Source organism: Microtus ochrogaster, unplaced genomic scaffold (genome assembly GCF_000317375.1).
Source record: "Microtus ochrogaster isolate Prairie Vole_2 unplaced genomic scaffold, MicOch1.0 UNK61, whole genome shotgun sequence".
NCBI lineage: Eukaryota > Metazoa > Chordata > Mammalia > Rodentia > Cricetidae > Microtus > Microtus ochrogaster.
Window position 1 is genome coordinate 253,243 of NW_004949159.1, and position 21,001 is coordinate 274,243.

A 21,001-nucleotide genomic window follows, 5' to 3' on the forward strand; every position below is an offset into this window, starting at 1 on the left:
TGTTGCCTGTGTGTGTGCATGTGCACGGAGTGTGTTTAAGTGTGTTGCCTGTGTGCATGTGCACGGGGTGTGTTTAAGTGTGTTGCCTGTGTGTGAGCATGTGCACAGAGTGTGTTTGTTTAAGTGTGTTGCCTGTGTGTTTGCATGTGCACTGAGTATGTATCTGGTGCTCGGGAAGCCAGGAGGTGCTAGAACAGGAAGTGCTCTGAACTGCCGAGCTATCTCTCCAGGGCCCCATAAACATATTCTTTGTGAAAGAATGAATGCAGCCCTGGTAGAGATTGGGATGACTTAGAGGTCCTTCTGCATTTTCCTTACAGGAGTCACAAGTCACTGTCTATGTGTGGCCACAGACAGAGCCAGGCCTGTTGTTCTCTCCGCATCTGCGGCGCTGGGAAGTCTCAAACAGTTGATAAGCTTCTTATATCTGACCCATCTTCCTCTCTTTTAATAATAATTATAGTTAGGTAGTCTAGATTGATTTTTAACATTAATAAATGGAAAAGAATCAGGCATTTGGGATGCTTTCAAAGGACTATTACTTTCTTAAGCAGAAGTAAAATTTTGGAATTTGTTTTAAAATGTGGTTTTTCTTATATCAATTGATCATATGATGTTGTTGTTCTAGTCTTTCAGTTGAGCTGGTGGTTCTTTAAATTTAGAATGCATGTACACACACATACACATTCAAGGATCTACTGCTGAGCTGCCTGAGATATATTAATGAGAGAAGCACTTCGCTATGTAAGTCCACATTCCAGAATCAAGGAACACAAGTTAAGACTGCAGCAGGACACCGCGAGAGGCTTGTGACTCAGGCAGAGATGTTAAGAGGCAGTCACTCACAGACGACAGGAATAAGAAAACGTGACAAAGGCATACGCCTTTGCCCGCTGTTAGCCCTACAAATGCTCAAGTGAGAGAGCCACAGCCGACTAGGCAGCCTGAGAAACCAACATGCACGTCTCGCTAATCAATCAAAGACACTGGCGATACTTGGGGGCTTGTTCTCCCGGAGGGATTTCGCTATTAATGTCGGGAAACTATAAACAGAAAGAGAAAGAGTAACATGAATTTTTTTTTTTTTTTTGGCAAATAAAATGCTGGAGTATAAACTTAGAACATAAAGCCTAGAGTAAAAATGTGATGTCATTCTGACATCCAGTTCTTAATCGTTCAGCGTATGAAATGCAGCGAGAAGAAAGGAGGCGGCACTCACTGTAGACGTCCAGCCTGGCAGTGCAGGACACAATGCCCGCCTCATTCTTGGCGGATACAGTGTACCACCCAGCGTCTTCTTTTGTGGCTCCCTGAATGAGCAGGCAGATGTAGCCGTGATTATCCTGGTGCATGCTGCAGAGAAAGATAAAGCCATTAGAGAGAGCTCTAGATTTTTCCAAAGTGGCTTTGGACACAAAACATCATTTTTAATTAGGTCATTGGAAACAGAATTGTGCGAGCAGCGGATAATAGGATCATACTTATTCTGGAGAGGCAGCTAGCCCCATTGAGTTAATGGGGGAGTGGGACAGATCTCAAGAGGGGGAATAAATTTACGCACTATTCCTCGAGGAGGGCCTAACCTTTATAAAGCCACAGATGAGGCTGTTGCCACTGGAGCAAAAGAATCTATCGCTTCTTTTTGATATACACCTTTCAAATATGCAGTTAGCTTAAGTCAGAACATGCTCACCACATACCAACATTGCTACCTTCCGAAAGCTTAAACCTACATTTGGACAAAGGGTGACTCTTGTCTTGCACGTCCACAGTAGAATGGCTTTTCCACACCGATTCGCATGCAGTAGCCGGCGTATCTGCTCAACTGGCCCTACAGCTACACAAGTTGTGGGTAGATGAAGCCACTGTACCGTCTTACCTTACTCGCTCAGTGCTGTGGGTGAGTGATTCGTTTTCTTTCTTCCAAAATATCTGAGGGGGTGGTACTCCCAAAACTCGGCATTCCAGCCTCACTGGATACCCATCAGCTACCCCTGTGTTTTGCAGCTTCTCAATAAACACGGGGGCCTTGTGTGCTTCTTTAGCTAAGAGAACATGAGATGAGTTATCTGTTAGCGGCATACAGAAGGGTCACCGCGAGGAACTCAGAGGCTTTAGAAAGGTGGAGCCGCTCTTTTATGCCACCATTTTTCACTCCACATGGCTAAGAGGTGAGCCCCCTCCCCACGCAAAGGTCTGTACGCTTCGTTCCATTCATGTATTCCCTCAATTAATTCAAGACTGATAGGCCCACACAGACCCGGGACATCTGCTCCTCAGAATGCCTGCCTGACAAGCCTCAGAGACTCAGTCATTGCTGGCACCTGAGAGAGCTTTGCTCCTAGTTAAGTAAGCACGAGTGCGCAGTCTTTATCTACTGCTGCCACCTAGTGGTTCAGGACTAGGATTCACTGGCTGCCACCTTAAACGATTATGTTGAAGACTTAAGATTGGGGAGGAGGCAGAAATCTTTAATAAATAAATAAATTAAAAAAAAAAGATTTGGAACTCATAATGCAATGAGACATACCACACAGGATTTAAAGGATTGGGGGAAAATGCATGCAGAAAAGGCACGCTTATCTAATTTGGCAATTTTAAACAAGTTATCTATAAACTAAGGATGTGTAACGTGTAAATTACAAATTCTATCTTGTGTTCCTTGAACACAACTTTATGATTATCTTATAGGATTTTATTACTTAGTCTTTTAAAAGTCAGGACTTTCTGGGCAGCTTGGGCATATGCCTTTAATCCCAGCACTCTGGAGGCAGAGGCGGGCAGATCTTTGTGAGTTCGAGGCCAGCCTGGTCTACAAAGTGAGTCCCAGGACAGCCAGGGATGTTACATAGAGAAACCCGGTCTTGATAAACAAAACGAAAAGGACTTCTTGTTAGTAATATTCTGAACATTACAAGCCAACAGGAAGCTGATTTCTTGCATCACTGGTGGAAACAATTTCATAGAAAGAATCAGGTTTAATTTCAGCTGAGCTCCTAACAATGAATCTAAAGATATGCATCTTCCTGCCCACTAAGGTGAGTCCAGGTCTTTGCCATCAGAGACTAGTTCGCGTATTGCGAGCTGTGTCCCACTGATGACCAGAGATGTCTGAGCATCTCAACTCGTGGGGACCATGAGGTGTCACAGCACTTTTAAGGATTAAACTGGAAAAATGCAGATGAAGTCCTGCACAGGGAGTGCCGTGCACAGTGTGCTCCTCCAGATAGTGCATGCTGTCACTGGTGCGCGGTTGGGATTCTCAGGCTGGTTTTAAACACAGCTAGCTGGACGCAAACTGATATCTGCTGGTGAAGACCTTGATCCGTAATGGTGTGCACTGCCTGCTCTACATGAACGCTGAAGCGTGTCCCCATGTCTGTTTCTGGGACCCTCACGTCTGATGGACAAATAGGACCAATGGGTATGTTTAATAGGAGAAAAATGAACAGTTTAATTTAAACTTAGAGAAATAATGAAGCCAAACCTACCATGCTGGCAGGTAGAATAATGTGCACATTTAAAAGCCGGGTTGAAATGACAGCATTTCCCATATATTTGCCAGATTTTTGTGGGAAAAACAAGTTGGTTCTGCTATTAGAATCTGGATTTTATAGGTAAAATCTCTCAGTTTTATTCTCGTTGCCTCTCTACTGGAGAAGCCGGGTGGTTCATGGAGTGTTTCCAAGAGGCTGTCTTGAGTCTAATCTTAGCTCCCTAAGGGGGACCCCAGGAAGCCGTGATTATCACACAGGGCTGATTCAAGGCCTGGCCAAGCTAACATAGATGTCAATCCAGCTTTAACTGTGCTTTGGCAAGCTTTGTGATAGCCGGAGGTCAGGTCATCATAATCCTTCCTTCTGCCTTACTCTTCTGGGCAGTAGAAATCTTTCCACGAAGGTTTGTCAAAGAGTCTAACCTCCTGAACACAAAGTACCTACAGTATGGCTTAGAAAGCAAGCTTGAGTTTAGCTTGATACTGAATTGAGTGGAGATGACAACATTGCTTAAATGTTTTTAAGTTTTAAAATCGCTGTGTGGCCTGTTAAAACTCGTCCGTGGAACTCTATATGAAGTTCTGGAAGCCTGTCTGCCAGTCACTCCTTCCCCGTGGAACACTAGGCTTATTGCAGCCATGAAAAGGTGAACTGCCCAAATCCGCTTCGCTTCTTTGCTTGGTGATGGGAGAGAGAAAAGATAAATAATAGTGGCTATGCTAAGTAAGAAAACTGGATGCTTCCTATTGACTAAGCCTCACGACATGCTACCATTGTATTTGGTGACACAATCTGTCGTTTCAGACTTTGACTTATTTTAGCTAATGATGGAGGATGGTTTCCATGTCGTTTGACTTGTTCTGGCAGTGAGGATGGAGTCACAGGCCACCTACCAGCAACCACAAGCTCCAGGTTAAAAGAGTTCTGTCCGGCTCTGTTGGTGGCAATGCATGTGTAGATGCCGGCATCCCGGGATGTGACTGGTTCTATAATGAGGGAGTGCACCCCATTCTCACGGACCAGCATCCTGTGAGCGCTGTCAGGGCGTATGGGCTTCCCGTCTAGTTGCCAGCTGAGATCCGGGGTCGGTAATCCGCTGACCTAAGCCAGAAAGGAAATACATGTAAAATTTCTCGGATACTAAAACAACCAAATTATCAAGAGTTATGCAACCAGCATCAATTCCCCTTGAGTTTTGAAACACTGTATGGTGTGTTAGAAACAGTCTTGTTGGACTCTCTATAAAGTTCCAGAAGCTTGTCTATCTGCCACTCCTTCCTTACCAGTGGAACACTAGGTAGCACAAACAATGGCTTTGTCTTGTTATTCTTTTGTTTAAAACCTTCCCATGGTTTCCATAAGCACGCAGAGACAGACTCACAACTAAACATTTCTTATAGAACAATCCAGAGATAAGTGAAACAGGGATTAAAACGTATTTCTGTCATCATCTTACCTCACCTAAGACTATAAAAATTCCCAGGTGATGTCAGCACTGAGCTCTGAGCTCTTTGGAAACAGAAGATGTGCAACCATTTTAACAATAACACTCAGCGCTAAAGCTCCGACCAAGGAGCGGCCATAGCCATGGTGACGCTAGCTAATGCGTCCAGCAGTACACAGACCTATTAGTATTTTATAACCCTTGAAACTGAATAACAAGAGCAAATTGAAATTGCCCAGAAAGCCATAGACAAATTAGCACCACAATGGAAATATCCTAAAACCTTAAGACCCTGGCAGTGGTGTGGCCAGAGGCTGGATGAAAACACATTTAATTGCGAGCAACATGTTGCGAAGGCCTGTGGCCATCTGCCAGCTTTTTGTAGCGCTGCCCTGGATTTTAAGGTAGAAGAGCATTAAGGAGGAGCTTCTGACATTCCTCCTTCCAGCTTTACTAGTGAGAAATCAGGTACTCTTCCCCGCAAAGAGACATCTATGGGATTATAAAATAATTCCTTCGTCCAAATCTGTCAGAGAACTCTCACATCCCATCCTGCCCCATGGCACGTGTTTATTCCTACTACCAACCAAGTATCTGCTATGCGTGCTGTCGAAGTCTGGAGAATGTAAGGGGAAAGTGCAATTCAATAATAAGTGAAGAGAACGGGATTTCAGAAAGAGCGAAGCTAGGGAGTGGTTGTTGACGCAGTATGCGCTGTCCGTTGCCACCCCCAGCTCTCCACAGATACTCTCTCCCTGTGGGGAAGACACAGAAGTAGCACAGAATAAAGCAGTGCATATTCCCATCTGGGCTCCAGGTCAGGAGTTTATAGCTCGTTCTCACTTGATCACAGACACGCAGGAACTCTCTGACTGGGACCTTTCAGAGCAGCACACAGAGGAGCGTTTCCGGTGGGCGGGGTTGCTCGTGCGCGGGCAAAGGGGAGCGCGTCCCATTTTCCCATCCCAGCGCTCCCAGTGTGTGCTGAGAACAGCATCAGGAGAGGACGGTCATCCCAAACTGGCTGCAGTCTGAGGAGCTGCGCTCTTGATCCACGTGGAGGTGCGGAGAGGAGAGCACACGCCTCATACTCTGAAGTAGGCAGTGCTCACTCACACGGAGAGAGGTTTGGTTCTCCTTTTGTGTTTGAGGCAGGGCTTCACGTGGCCCAGGCTGGTGACTATGTAGCCAGGGATGACTTTGACCGTCATCTGTGTTCTCAGTGCTGGGGTCGAGGCTTGTGCCACCACACCCAGCGACTTTCACACTGTCTTTATGCAGATTCTCAAATAAAGGAAAGTGAGTTCAAGGAGTTCTTAGTTCTCAATATCCTCTCAAAGGCAGAGATGAAAGGACATTTATGCTGCTCTTTAGAGCAATAAAACATGGCTACTAGAGCGATATGTATCAACTAACCACACCCACTCTTGCTATTTGCTGATATTTTAAAATTAATCTCAGACTTGATGTAATTTTGCTTCTAAGTAATTCAGTATACATTTTAAAAATACACATTTTTCTCGCCGGGCGGTGGTGGCGCACGCCTTTAATCCCAGCACTCAGGAGGCAGAGGCAGGCAGATCACTGGGAGTTTGAGGCCAGCCTGGTCTACAAGAGCTAGTTCCGGGACAGGCAGTTCCATTTTTAAACACAAAATTAATAACAATCTTAGTATGCCATCATTTTCTTTGTTGCTAGAAATACCATCATATTGGTTATATTTATAAGTTCTTTCAAAATTAAAAATTTACCTATTAAGAAAACGGAAAGTGAAAATTTCCGTTTGTGTGTATTGCACACCGATGCTCTCTAGAGTATGTGCGTCGTGGCAGAGTTTCGTTGGGCCGAGCAGCGTGTTCACAGGGGTAGAGCATTTCTTTTCTGTAGCAAGAGCATTTACATCCTCCTGTCTGCAGCCTTCACGTGTTTGAAGGGTTGTCAGTAGCCACCACAGTGAGCAATCAGTGTCTGAGCTTCTGTCTCCTGTGTGACTGACAGCTTCCCGGTCCTGCTTGGCCAGCTCTCAGTCAGCATCATTTAATCCCTCCACGGCTGAGCTTTAGATTCTGTTGCAGGAATTTTGTCCTGAGGTCTGATGGTCAGTGAAGTCAGACATTGGCTCGAGGGGCGGGGTTCGCATTCAGCTGGTCAGAATGGATCAGAGAGTTCCCCAAATCTAGAGAAAGAGTGGTCTCCAGGGAGGAGGCGGGCGGGAAGGCGGCCCAGGCTCTGGGTGAGTCGGGAGACAGGCAGAGACGGGGTTCTCATCGATGTTTGTCTCAGGTTCTTATTTTTGTATTTTGTCCCTGAGTTTTATTTCATAATAAATGGTATAGAGATTGCAGCAGATAAGCGAGGTCATGTAGTGTTTGTCTTTCTGTGCCTGGGTCATTTCACTTAACACAATGTCCCGTCGGATCACCACGCTTTCACCCATGATGCAGTTTCTTCTTTCGATCTGCTTGTCGGCGGACACTTGACCCGAATCTGTATTTTGGACACTTCATGGTGGCTGACTTGTGATTGCATTTCCTGTGGATCTATATCAGCGAGATCATATAGTAGCTCTAACATAGGACTTCTTGTGTGTAGTGTGTGCATTTTCATGCGGATGCCTGTGCGCAGGTCAGAGGTCAACATCGGGTCTACAGTTCTTCACCTCATTTTGAGATAGGGTGTCCTGCTGAACTCAGGGCTCATTGACTGACTGGCCAGACCGCCAGCAAACGAGCTTTGGGTATTACCCCACCGGCGGTGGATCACAGGGCACCAGCTTTACGTGTTGTGTTGGAGAGATCTGAATTCAAGTCCTCACACATGAACGCAGACACTTTACTGGCTGAGTTATGTTTCCCGGACCCTCAGGTGTGAACTTGGGAACTTTTATTTATTCATTTTTTATTTGTGACAGGGTCTCACTATGTAGCCCTGGCTAGCCTGGAACCCATTACATAGAGCAGGCTGGCCTCGAACCCACAGAGATCAACTTGCCTCTGCCTCCTGAGTGCTGGGATTAAAGGCGTGTGCCACTACACCTAGCCCCCTGAATATGTTAGTGCTTGATTAAAAATAAAGTAATGCTTTGAAATTCAACTTGTGTTTTATAATGTAAGAGGCACTACATTAGAAAACAAATTATTTTAAGGAATCCATTTACTCTTTTCTGTATGTCCTTACCCACCAAAAAGGAGTTACCTAAGAAATTAGGTTACTTCAAAGTAAATTACTAGGACTGAGTAAAGCCGGGCTAAGAATGAGGGGACACGTGTGATGCTCCCATCTCGACCACAGGAATGTCTTGTGGTCTTTGGCAAATCTCTCCAACTCACCGTCTTCCTCACACTGATCAAGGAATCATAATTTCTACTCTTGCATCTTCAGTGATGTTTTTGGAACTAATTAAGACCACAGCTATGGCCTACTTTTAGAAATACCTGTATGCACTTTATTTATTTATTTGTTTGTTTATTTGTTTGTGTGTTGCCTCAGACTAGCCGTGGTAAGTGCACAGTGCATCCAGGAAACCTATCTGAACAGCAACGTTTTCAAACCTCTCTACCAAACACTAGTTAGTATTCATGTCCTGCAATTCCAGGGATAACCAGCAGATGGCGCCCAAATAATTAAAAAAAAACTTCACATTTAAGCTCTGAAGATTAAGAAATGCCCGGTGAACTCTGTACCTGTACGGGGTGGCGGGGGTCGGGGCGGGTACTGATAGAGGAGGGAATAGGGAGGCAAGGTAGGCGAGGAGAGGAGCAGGAAACTAGAAACCAACCCAAACTAAATATGTATGAAAATGCCTTAAGGAAATCTGTTAGTATGTAAGCTAATTTAAATAACGTTAACCAATAATGTAAGAAAGACAGTAATGCAGCAAAGGGAGGGATAAAAACGCGAGTAACTTCACAGCGCAGCGGAATCATGGAGATCACGGATGACTGGGATGCACGGGAGATTCGTTACATTTATTGTTGCTATAAAATGGGGTGAGGTGGGGGGAGGGGAGTAAGACTTAGTGATTTCCTGGACTTTAGGTGAGAGTAAAGAGCATATTTAGTGAAAGTTTAAAAGGGAAGAAAATCATAATGATAACTGTATATAAACACAGAGTCCGTTTCTCCTGAGCTGGGGTCATCCTGGACTCTACGGGAAAGACAGAGGGAAAAGCCGCAGGCACGGACACACAGGGACGCGCTTACCTTGCAGTCCATCCTGCATAGCTTGCCTTCTTGGACGGTCAGATCTCCAGGAGCCTGCAGGAAATGAGGTCTAAAGAATCGCTCCTGAATGGGCTCGTTTTCATCTCCACTGTCCCTTGATCGAGAGCGAGGCCTTGAGAGGAGAGATGGGACAGGAGGATCAATAGGACATACACGGTAGTTACTTCCAGAAGAGGTAAATCGGTCTAAGCCCACTCCCCAACATTTACACGCAGAAAATGCCACAAAAAAAACCCTTGTTTCATTTGGAAGTTTATGATTAATATAATAGTCTCCAATCAGCAGTCTACTAAATCAGAAATGGGAAATGGAGAAGGGGGTTACCATAATTGAAATTTTTTTTCCTAATCAGAAATTTTTAAAGCTTCATGTTAGATATTTTTTGTTGTCTGTTTGCTTTTTTTTTTTAAATTTTGTTTGTTTCTTGAGACATCTGTATAGCCTTGGCTATCCTGAAACTCACTCTAAAGAGTGACCAGGCTAGTTTTATTTGGAACAAACAAGATTTTGCCCCTGACTCCCAAGTGCTGGGATTAAAGCCATACACCACCACTGTCCAGCTTTATATTAAAGTAACAGCAGCTTTTATTTTTCTCCTTTTTTAAAAATCAAATATTTCCCAATAGAAATGAATATTAACTTTTCACTATGATTTAAATTTTTACCTAATTATAATGTCTTACTTTATTATAATTATAATTTCTTACTTTATAAAAATATAATTATTTCTCATGAAAATTCTTTTTCATGTTCCTTGGGAAAATAAATTACATTTTTAGGCACGTTTAATTTTTCATTAGTTTGTCTATATGCCTAAAGGCTTTATTTTCTGCTTTAAACAGGAGTGGAACTGACTGCTTTGTAAGTCAAACTTTGTAAGTCTCCCCAGCGTGCGCTTAAATACAGATATAGTGGACGACAATGGCTTGTGAAGCTGCTGATATGTGGAAGATTAGGGGTGTTCTACATAGAGAAGAGGAGGGGAGGAGAAGGACGCAGAGTGACCTGTTTACAGCCACAGACAGAACTGGCTCCCGGGAGCTGGGGCTGCCACAGGGAACGCAGGGCCGCGTCTGCGCATGCTCAGCCCTTGTCGGAAGTGAGGGCTCTGTGGTACAATCGCTGGGTGATATGGCCACCCCTTGTTTGAAGCTTACCTACTTTGCTTGCTTATCTCTCCACCAAAGGTGGAGCACGTGGGGCTCCGGGCTATTTCAGGAGGCTGTGTCTGAATCACAGCCAAGTATGATGGGCTGGTTGCCTTATCATATTCCCCTTAAGATTCAAAACTATTGTTCAGAAACGGTCCATTGCCTGCCTGCCATCATTGCTCCAGGGTCTGGCATAGACCTGGGTGTAGACATTTTCCAGATGCTAGAATCTCATGACAAGTCCAATATATAGGATTTATAGTCTCATTGTGCTATGTTTTGAACTGAGTGATTTAAAACGTACACTTACCAAACTAGCCGATTAAGAATAGAGGTCACAGTGCACGATTGTCAGCCCACACACGGATGTTGGTTTAGACCTGTGTTTGAACATTTGTGTTCTCTTTGCTAGTATTCCCATGTTCATGCGCCACGTAAATGCCCTGAATCTTGATTTTCACATGTTTTTTTCTTTTTTTAAATAAATTATGTCCCATTTAGATCATGTATCTGAAGAGTTTGGACACATAGTGGCAAGTATTTGTTCCCTGCCATTCCTCAACTGCAAAGGGCATAGACACCGCACACTTCAAGTCTGTGTTCGCTGTCATTGTGTTCACCCTGACTGTGGTACAGTGGTTTGCAGCAATAACTGAATGAGAAGAAACGCCTAGGGAACCCAGGAATGAGCATCGGAAATACCTTCTGGCATGAGGCTGGCCCGAGGGAGAGCGGGGACTGCGACCTCTTTGGTTGACAGCCTGTACCATTAGCCGTCCTGTACAACTGACACGACCCTGTTAGAGACACGAGGAGAAGACATTACATGCTATGCATGTAACCATCAACCATCACACACTGGCAAGTACTGCATCTCATTATCCCTAAGACATTATTTCTTAGTCGTGTACCACTGATAACCAAACCGAAGGGCCAGTGAAACCATTTGCTGAGGAACTCAGGTGACGGTGACAGGGGTCTGTTTTCTCTAGGATGGCATTCGAAATAACACCCTCCGCAAAGTAAGGTTTCCCTAGCACATGAAGCCAAATTGTAAAATACAACAGGAGACTGTTTTTCTCTTGTGATCCTCTATTTTCATAGTCAAACATTCGAACATGTATTTATTGTGGCCAATTCTGAGATCAGAATTAGATGATTTTAGTTTTCTGTCAGGTTTTCTCAGCAATACTGCCATTAGCAGTTAATATTATTGCTTTGCCCAAGCCATGCTCTAAGGGATGCCTGCATGATAAAAAATGAGGACCCCGTAGGAAGTGTGCATAGACAAGGTGAGTGTCTCGACGACATGCCATTGTGCTCTCTGAAAATAAGACTGGATACCCAGAACACGTGGCTCACAAGATAAAGGCCCAACTAATGAAAAGTTGCATTTATCTCGTAAGTTACAATAAATTGTAAGTAGACACATGTGATACTTAGGGAACCAGGTGACAAGAATAAGTCACCAGATCTTGCTCTGGAGGTTTCAGCTATTACTAACGGGCAGCAACATCAATGAGTTCCTCTCCCACTTTTCAGAATGAGTTGTCTCTAACTTCAGAATCAAAAAAGAAACAGCAAGAGAGGGACATGAGAAGCAGAAATGCCATTAATAATTAGGCTTCATGAATTCCAGCTTGGGATGGATGAGAAACCCTTGTAGTAAGACGCCAATATAGACAGGAATGCGGCAGTGTGTTGGGGGCTGGTGTTCAGGCTGAGAGTAGGCAGGGCAGATTGCATCAGGAGAAACAAGGTAGGATATCATAGCCAGAAACCCATAGTAGGATTTCCCGGAGGGCAGGAATCCAGTCAACCTTGGTCTCTGGTCTTCCCAAGCATGATTTCTCCAGAGATGCTGCCACTCAGGAAAGGAAGACACATTGGATGCAAGGCAGACCAGGGAAGAGTTCTTACTACGTACATAAGGGTGGATGACAAGGAAATGCAATAGGCTCCTCCCACTAGACAGTGAGTGTCTCTAGCACTCAACACTTGTTCAGAGTCGGAGCCCAGACACCGCCTTTCCCACAAACCGCTGAGGAGACAATTAGGAGAGGGCTGTTCCCCCATTAGATCTTAGACTCACTGTACCTGAAGCCCAGGCTACACACAGGTGCTCATGATGTCTCAGCAAACATTTGACACTCTCTAGAATAGCTAGGAATCAGGAAGTTAATGTCATCAAAACCTTCTAAATCGGCGCTCACTCTGGGAAAATCTACCTGTGACTTGCTTAGGAGATCCCTCTCCATTAGTTACTCCACTGATAAATCATGGTAGATGCTTTGTCAGATGAACACATAAAATCCAAGATCTCCCTTTGAGACCGAGAACAAGAAAGAGCATGTTTTGTGTTTCATTGACAGCTTTAAGTATACTGACATGGGGCGTGGATTCTGTATCTGTGTTTCTGATTCAGTGGTGGGATGCATAGAAATTAATACACCCTTCCTGTGTACACATGAAAGGTTTATATTAACCAATCATTTATGGAGTCAGAAGATCATGGAGTATAAATTAAATTCAAACTCTAACTTTGAATTTAGGAAAACAAATGTGAATTGCTTAAAAAAAAATCCCCTTAACATCAATTTGAATTCTGGTTTTCTTCTACAACTTTGGGCAAGGTAAGGATAAATGAATGAACACATATGCACACCTCACAAAGATGCCTCAAGGATTAGATGCTAGAGGAGGATGTTACCATTTATGATCTTTCTACTTATATGTTAACGTTCACTTCTACACATAAACGGGGAGGGCTTGGTCTTCAAGAGGTAGAATGACATGTCTGATTATTTTGTTGTTACTGGCTAAATATATCACTGTATCACACAGTGATATGGCTCAGGGGTAAGCAGATTGCTACCAACCCAATAACTTGAATTTGATCCCTGGGACCCATGCGGTCGGAAAAGAAACTGATTTCCACAAGCCATCCTCTGAACTCCACACACACTGTGGCAAGTGTGTACCTACACACACACACACACACACACACACACACACACACACACACACCCCATACTAAGTCAATAGATAATGTAATAAAAACATTGCGCTGTGTTGCTAACCAGTACAGGAATATTTTAAAAAGCATCCAGACTAAGAAGTCATATACTTTTAAATCTTTCTTTAAAAATAAAGTCTAGGATTCAGTGGAATCATTGCAAAGATGCTGCCTGTGCACACCAGGAGATAGTTCCACCTGTGCACACCAGGAGAGAGTTCCACCTGTTCACACCAGGAGAGAGTTCTGCCTGTGCACACCAGAAGAAAGTTCTGCCTGTGTGCACCAGGAGAAAGTTTCATCTGTGCACACCAGGAGAAAGGACAGGTGTGAAGTCTGAACACTTTACTAAGATGGTGCTCATTCGGAATCACCACTGAAGATTTTAATCCTCTAAATATTCCAACCAACCCTAGGAATCACGAAATTATGCGCAGCTACACGCAATTGTACTTGGTTTTAACTTTCTGATTCCCATCTGCTCTATTAACTCGTGGAATGGTAATCAAATGAATTCTTAAGTAAAGCCCAGACTAAGCCTGGGAACCCCATCCCAACATAAACACAATCAACAACACTAACTTTCTGTATTTAACTCAGCCCTGTGTTAAGTCTATTTCGGGGTGTGGGGGGGGGAATTCATAGTTTAAAGTCACACTACAAGCATGAAGTTTGAATTGTTACAGTGATTCTGCTTGAGACGTCTAGCTTATGGAGGTTCTTCAATGCCTCATCACTTGAGCCCAGTGTTTACATGATATGAAAATAACATTTATGTTTCATAGTTTATGAGCCTAACTCACGGCACACAAGCCCCTGCCGCTTGTATACATCATGCAATTAGAGGAAACAGCAAGCTGCAAAACAGCCCTTCCAAACCCAAACGCATCATCAGGTAACTTAGCAACGCAACAAAACACAGCCAAACACTAGTGTTTAGATTCAGCTGTATCTTAAAGACAGGATTAGAGTCTGAAACAAGCGTTTCTGTGATCTGCAAACTGGGAATGTCTGGTATAGTGCTGTGCAGTCATACTAAGCCCTGTGATCGCTCTGGTCTCTGATGAATCGCTGGGGTTGGACACGTGGAGTATAACACATGACCCCGTGGACATGGGTTTGGAGCTGTGCGTTCTGTCCCAGGTAAAATTTGGAGGTTGCCAACAGTATCTAGCATGTTTCTTATTCGCCAAAGATTCATTGAGGTGGAAAAATACCCTGTTTTAAAATATCCTGCCGAAAGTCAACACCTTCTTTCCTGCCTGCTCTCTGTAATCATTTGCCCTGTGCAGGAAAACCCCGCCTTCTGTGCATGTTACTGAATTCATTTCCACTCTGATCCTGTCCTCTCCCTCCAGGCCATTTCACCTCATGTAGGCCACAGACTATGACCTGTCTCCCTCCCAAGTATTCACAATTAGAAAAGAACAGGTGAAGAAACTCAAGGCCATCAGGGCTTTAGAGAGCTGCCTGCAGTTTTCAGTCAGCTATACTTGATGTCTCAGAGAGTGAACGTTTCTTGAGTTAGCTTTCTGTTTTGATTTCCTAGCCATGTCTACATTGGACATTCCTCTTTTAAATTATTTCAAATGCACAAATTAAAAGAACATGACAACAGTTCCATATGTCCTAAGGTTGCGATGGTGGCTGGTTAATTATTTTTAACACCATGTGTCCAGAGCCACAGGAGATCAGGTCTGCCCAAGTGTAGGCAGAGAAATGGCCTGTCACTTGTTCTGATTTCAATGCCACTTTTTCTTCAAGTATCGGAAGATTAATCTCATTATCTATATATGAGTCACAAAACCTACATCTGGCATATTTGGACAGGATGCACCAGCTCCTAATGAGTCAGGATGAATAAAAAGGTTTTACTTTTGGAATTTAAATCAACCTAGGACCATGACCAGACAGTTGGGCTAGCGATTACTGTAAAGTATCACAAATTACTGAATCCTTTCCCAGCGATGCTGGCGGGATGTAAACATCAACACAGCCTGTTCCCAAATGTCCACTTGGAGGGTTTCCGCAGGCTGCCGTCTGGAGCCCGCCACCCTGCTCTGTGGCCGTGGAGATGGAACCTTGGTCTCTCAGGCAGGTGGCTAAGGGCTCTACCTCTCAGCTGGACCCCGAGCTTCCCATGCTTCGTCTTCATTCTTAGGTCTGTCTCATAATGAAAACAGTGCGGGTAGTTTGAGATTTGGATCTATATGCAGTGGTCTAAGAATGCGATCCTAGGGGTTTTTGAGTATTTTGCTCCTCCTGGTCGACCCAGAGAATTCATTCTAATCACCCATTGCTTAAATCACAGGAGGGGAGGGAGAGCTGGGATTCTGGTTTGCTGATGTCATCTGGTCCACTGCTAACATCTCTGTATTTTCTCCCGGAGGCAGGAAGCAGGAACTAAGGAGGCTGATCATGGGGGTTTAGCCTGGGCTTCCCAAGGCAGAAGTACTGGGACTTAGAGTGAGGACAGTAATTATTCTTTCCGACTTTCTCTTGGCTCTGGGTTTGCCGAGAGCAGAGCAGCTTCCCAGTTCATGTGTGGCCCCCAGCATCAGCTGTGCTGTGGGTGCGGTCCTGTCTCTGGCTCACACAGTGGTGGTTGTGGTACAGCTGCATCTGATGCCCCCCTTCTTCCCCGCGGGTGATAAAGAGAATGGCAGGAGCTCAGAAGACCACACAGCAACTTTTCAAACCCCATCCCAACTGACTTGCTCGCTTCCCAACAGTAATGTGGGGCGGACTAGCTCTCATAGGTCTGGCCTTTGACATCTTGGTTCCCCAGGCTCTGCTAAGGGTCCAGCTATAGTCTATAATGGATAAATCTGTGTATGTAACTCAGAATAATGGTAACATATAGAAGGTACTCTGTATGTCAAATAAACCAAAGGCTTTTTACACGCACTATGTAAATCAGTGTTATGATCTGTGTTTTCCATAGGAGGAAATGGAGAGGTGAACTGATTCTGCAAGGCCGTAGGTAATGTGTGGTAGAGCTGACATGTGCTCAGAGCCACCGGGGGCTGGAGCACAGCCCTGGCTCCTCACAGACACCATCTGTGTTGTGTCTTTCTTCCACGTTCCTTCCTTCACTCTGTTCCTTTGTTTACAACTCGGAGGAGTGGGGGGGGGGGCTCTGGTTTATACATAGTCTTTGGGTAAGATTATATTTTTTTAACTAGAAAATGTAATTACATGTATTTATGAGAGTAATCTGATATTGTAGGCATGCGGTGTGTACTGATCTCGTCTTTAGTGCCTCCCTTTAACTAGTGGCTGCAGTACAGTTTGTCAAAACAGTTTCTACAGCCAGACATACTGACCCTTGGGGCTGGCTGGTGTGTGAAGTCCTGTCTGTGCTCTGCTGTCCCTTGTTTAACGTTCTTCCGTGCACACACACACTTTGGAAGAGGGCTAGAAGCAGATTCAATTGCAGTTTTGCATCTGCATTCTTTGGTCTTATAAAACAGCTTATTCCACTAACCATTTCAAACACGCCAGGAAAATGCACTGAAATTACTAGCAGGGGCTGGTTCTGGCAAGTGCTGAGGAGCACCGATAATTCTGCCCCACAGTAAGCCCTAACCTCACTAGAGAGAACCCGACCGAAAGAGTCTGGGTTTCAGTGATTCTCCAGCCTTTGTTTTTAAGTAGTCAGAAAACTGACAGTTGAAATGTGTTAAGAGTCAAGGAAATATACTGAAAACCAGAAAAAGGAGGGGGCAAGTTCTACTTCTTCTTTCCTTCCCAAATACATCAAATAGGAACATCAGTATTAGAATATATCTTTTATGCCTGTGTATGTGAGAGAGAGTTTACATGTGTCTGCAGGTGCACGCACATGTGTGTCAATGGAGGCCAGAGGTCATTCAACATTAGATGTCTTCCCCAATCACTTGCCACCTAAGAGACAGGGTCTCTCTCTGAGTCTGGAGCTCACCGATTGTGCTAGCATTTCTAGACAGTAAGTCCCGAAGATCTGCCTATGTCTGCCATGCCATGGCTGGGTACCATCACAACCCAGCTGTGATATGTGGGTGCTGGAGCCTCAGGTCCTCATGCTCACACAGCAGGTGACTTACTCTCCGAGCCATCACTGCATCCCCTTTTAAGATTGATTTTCATTCTATTTTTTTCAGGATGGTAGTCACGTGGTCATGAGTAACAAAATCAGAGCATTAATATAGACATGTTCCTGGCAAAGAGACTGCTGTGCTCTTTTGTAACCCGATTATCTGAATAAACTGTCTTAGTCTAATTTTGACAGTGCACACAGATATCTTTATAGAGAGACTGGTATTTGGATAGGAAAAAAAATCTCATCAAGAACCCTCAAGTCTTTAAGTTTTGTTAAAATATCACTTTCTCCCAGTCAGCTTCTGATTATCTCTGAGGTGGAGAGAGATGGGGTACGTTCATCATGGTATGATCTTACATTAAAATATACCCTAACCCAGTATTTTGAAAGCAATGAAGTATGGAATGAGATAAATGGACTGGAATTCTAAAATATGACTTTCTTCTTTAATCATATAATAAATCTGTTGATTTTAGTCCCCTTCTTTTAAATATATGACTGATATACTTCTGCGGACTTACGGGAACCTTGTTACACATACAGAATAACTCCTGTTTATTTCGTCTTTGTTCCCCGTTCCCAGCATTGTGCTGTATGATCCTCAGTGAGAAGGAAGCGACATGTTTGAGTTGGGAGTGTGATGCCTGACAGCTAGTCATTAAATTCCAAGAAGGCAACTGCTTTTTCAACCCTAAATCCACTAGCAATAGAAGACCAACTACTCTGATAAAAACAAACCCTAAATCTACACATAGGTGCTATTGGTGGGAAGTCTACTAGGAACTTAGGTTCCGGACCAAGATTTCCATTGATGTTTTACATGCAGTTGTTTTCAAATAGTTTGGTTTATCTAATATATGTGTACATGGCACCACTTGGTCTGTATCCTGCTCCCCTTCTCTGTTTTCTTGCACTTAACTCTATCGAAATTATACAGTTTATTCTTTCACAGGCTTATTTTCTGTCTCCAAACCTTGCCCTCCCTCCACTGCAACTCCATAGCCCCAGTGAGAGGGGATCATATAAGATACACGTGATGGTATTAGTGAAAGGAATGGACACATGGACCCGGATCATTTCTACAGGAATTCTTGATGGAAGAAACTCTTGCAAGACAAACTTTCTATCATTGGGAAAGAGAGAGAAAGAGACGGATAAAAGATGTAGAAAACAGTTTCACAGGTTCCTCTGCCTAATCACAGGCTCAGCCCCAGCCACAGACCCAGCCCAGCCCCCGTTGTTCTCACCTGAGGGTTGGCAGCCATGATGGTGTAATTCCCGTCATCATCTAGGGTGGAGGCGGTGGTGTGGAGAGAGCAGGTCCCATCGAGGTCTCTCTGAATGATATAGTGATCGCTCTTCGGGGAGATCTGCTTCCCATCTTTAAACCAGTAGATCTGTGGAAGAAAACAAGGATAACGGCTGTACGAGGCCTCTTATGGTTCCGATGTGTCACTGTGCCGGTCTGCAGCGAGCGCTGCTAAAATGCTAAACCAAGCATCTCATGGGAGATAGAATTTTGAGCAATCAAAGGAGGCAACTAAGAGCAAATACAATTTCATTTTAGTTTTTAAAAGTTGTACATGCATGTGTATGTTTGTGTGTGTGTGTGCGTGCGTGCACATGTATGTGTGCACACACGTGTGCACTTGTAGAGGCCACAAGGGGGTATCAGGTCTCCTGGAGCTCCAGTTGGGCTGTGAGCCACCTGTTGTGGGTGCTGGGAACCAAACTCAGATCCTCCAGAAGAGCAGTAAGTGTTCCAAGCTACTGAGCCATCTCTCCAGCCTGCTGTACCTCAATTCTTGTTTAATAAATATATGCATGAAAAATTTACCTTTTTTTCTCATTGAAACTGTTATTTACATTCATATCATTCACATGAAGTAATACGTGTTTATCTACCTATGTACAGCCTTGGCAGTGATTGGCTCCATGAAGTGGCACTATATGCAATTTTATTTTCTTTGCAAATATATTGGCAATTCAAATGTTTTACTTGTAAGATAAAGATGTAAATCTTGCTTTATAGAATAAAAGTGGCTCCAAACTGTTTCTGGTGACTTGTGGGTAAAAAAAGTGTACCCGAGAGGGAGCACACACAGCCGGATGATGGCTGCAAGGCCACTGTGTACTTCTGGGTCAAGATGCAAATGACCCATCTTTCTCAACTCTCCCCAGTACTTTAAAAGGAGCACAGTATATTTGAAAGGAACAATATTTTTAAACATGTAAGTTGGACTGATTGAAAACTACATATTAAAAATAATTAGGTAAAAATAAATCTTCATCAAATAAAAAAAATTGTCTAAAGTTCCAATTTTTACAGGGTAGTGGTGTGGTTGTAATAGGAGACCAGGAAGATGCCTAGCTAGGAGATAGAACCTGCTTGGGTTGGGCGTGAGTTGAAGAGCCAGGGAGGGCCAGGGAAAGAAAGAACAAACATAATGACAAGACTACAGGCTATAGGAGGATGCCACGGTGCAAGCCATCGCCGAGTGTGTTCACCCTGGAGTTAGGAAGACTGGACACGTTCAGTCCCGAATAAACACGCCCGTTATTATCCTCTTATTGCCATAGCTTCTAACTCCCCCCCCACACACACACCAGAGAAAGGGCCACACTCTGTAGCTCCGGCTGGCCTCGAACTCGGAGATCCACCTGCCTTGCTTCCCCAGTACTGGATTAAGGGCATGTACCACCATGCCTGGCTTTCTGTAACTCCTATGTTTTTAAAAGTTGGATCAAAGCTATAAAAACTGTATTATGCGGTAACCACCAGAATTGGATTAACTTTCAGGTCTAAAATTATATTATATAAGGTATCAGCCCCCCAATCATGCATTTTTAGTGATTTGATTATTTCTGATGAAGCAAAGGTACAACTAGAGAATTCTTCCTCGTGAGTCGCTTACGTATTTTCTTACAGCAATGCTTAAAAACTGATGTCGCTTGCTTACCTTTGGCTTTGGATTCCCAGCCACTCGACACGTGAAAGTCACAGGCATCCCCTCAAAGATCTTGTAATGTTTCAGCTTCATCTCGAAGAAGGGTGCTGCCGCACTTTCGGCAGGCACTTCCGGGTACTGCACCTCGTCGCCGGACTCATCCACCGGAGAGCGCTCCAGCCGGTACTCTATCTCACTAATCAGTCTCTGTTCGCAGCTGGAGACTTTGTACTCCTAGGCCGGACATAGAAGGCCCAAGTCAGCATCTCCTAGGTAGCAGCTTCCTCGCTAACAAAAGCTAACAGAACACGGGGGAGGTCGGGCGTTACCGTGACCTATGGTCTGTCTGGGCTCAATTCGACTTCATCGGGAAGCAGAGAGCATCTGGGATTGAGTTTGTGTGATATTTAAAATCATCTTCAAGTCTGATTCCCCAAATGAAACAAAAACCACAAATAAACAAGCAAGCACCCACTGCCTTTCTTGGGAAGGGTGGAGAGGAGCAGTTAAATTCCTAAGAAGGAAAGGCTATCCATCCTAAATTCCTAAGAAGGAAAGGCTATCCATCCTAAATCCCTAAGAAGGAAACTTACTGGGCTCTTCTATTAGTTAAAATAAGAAGGAAAGGCTATCCATCCTAA

The 21,001-nt window shown here is 44.1% G+C and overlaps 1 protein-coding gene across 2 annotated transcripts in view; it reads right to left on the reverse strand.

Moving 5' to 3' along the window:
* Nucleotides 1-21,001, reverse strand: part of Palld (palladin, cytoskeletal associated protein) — a 389,783-nt gene that overhangs the window by 2,883 nt on the left and 365,899 nt on the right. For both annotated transcript variants that reach the window (XM_026777380.1, XM_026777381.1), the window contains 7 exons: nt 20,373-20,594; nt 18,660-18,809; nt 11,018-11,112; nt 9,144-9,276; nt 4,391-4,598; nt 1,880-2,045; nt 1,220-1,353 (listed from right to left, as the gene is read on the reverse strand). In XM_026777380.1, coding sequence (XP_026633181.1) covers nt 1,220-1,353; nt 1,880-2,045; nt 4,391-4,598; nt 9,144-9,276; nt 11,018-11,112; nt 18,660-18,809; nt 20,373-20,594 — 1,108 coding nt within the window. The remainder of the gene's footprint in view (nt 1-1,219; nt 1,354-1,879; nt 2,046-4,390; nt 4,599-9,143; nt 9,277-11,017; nt 11,113-18,659; nt 18,810-20,372; nt 20,595-21,001) is intronic.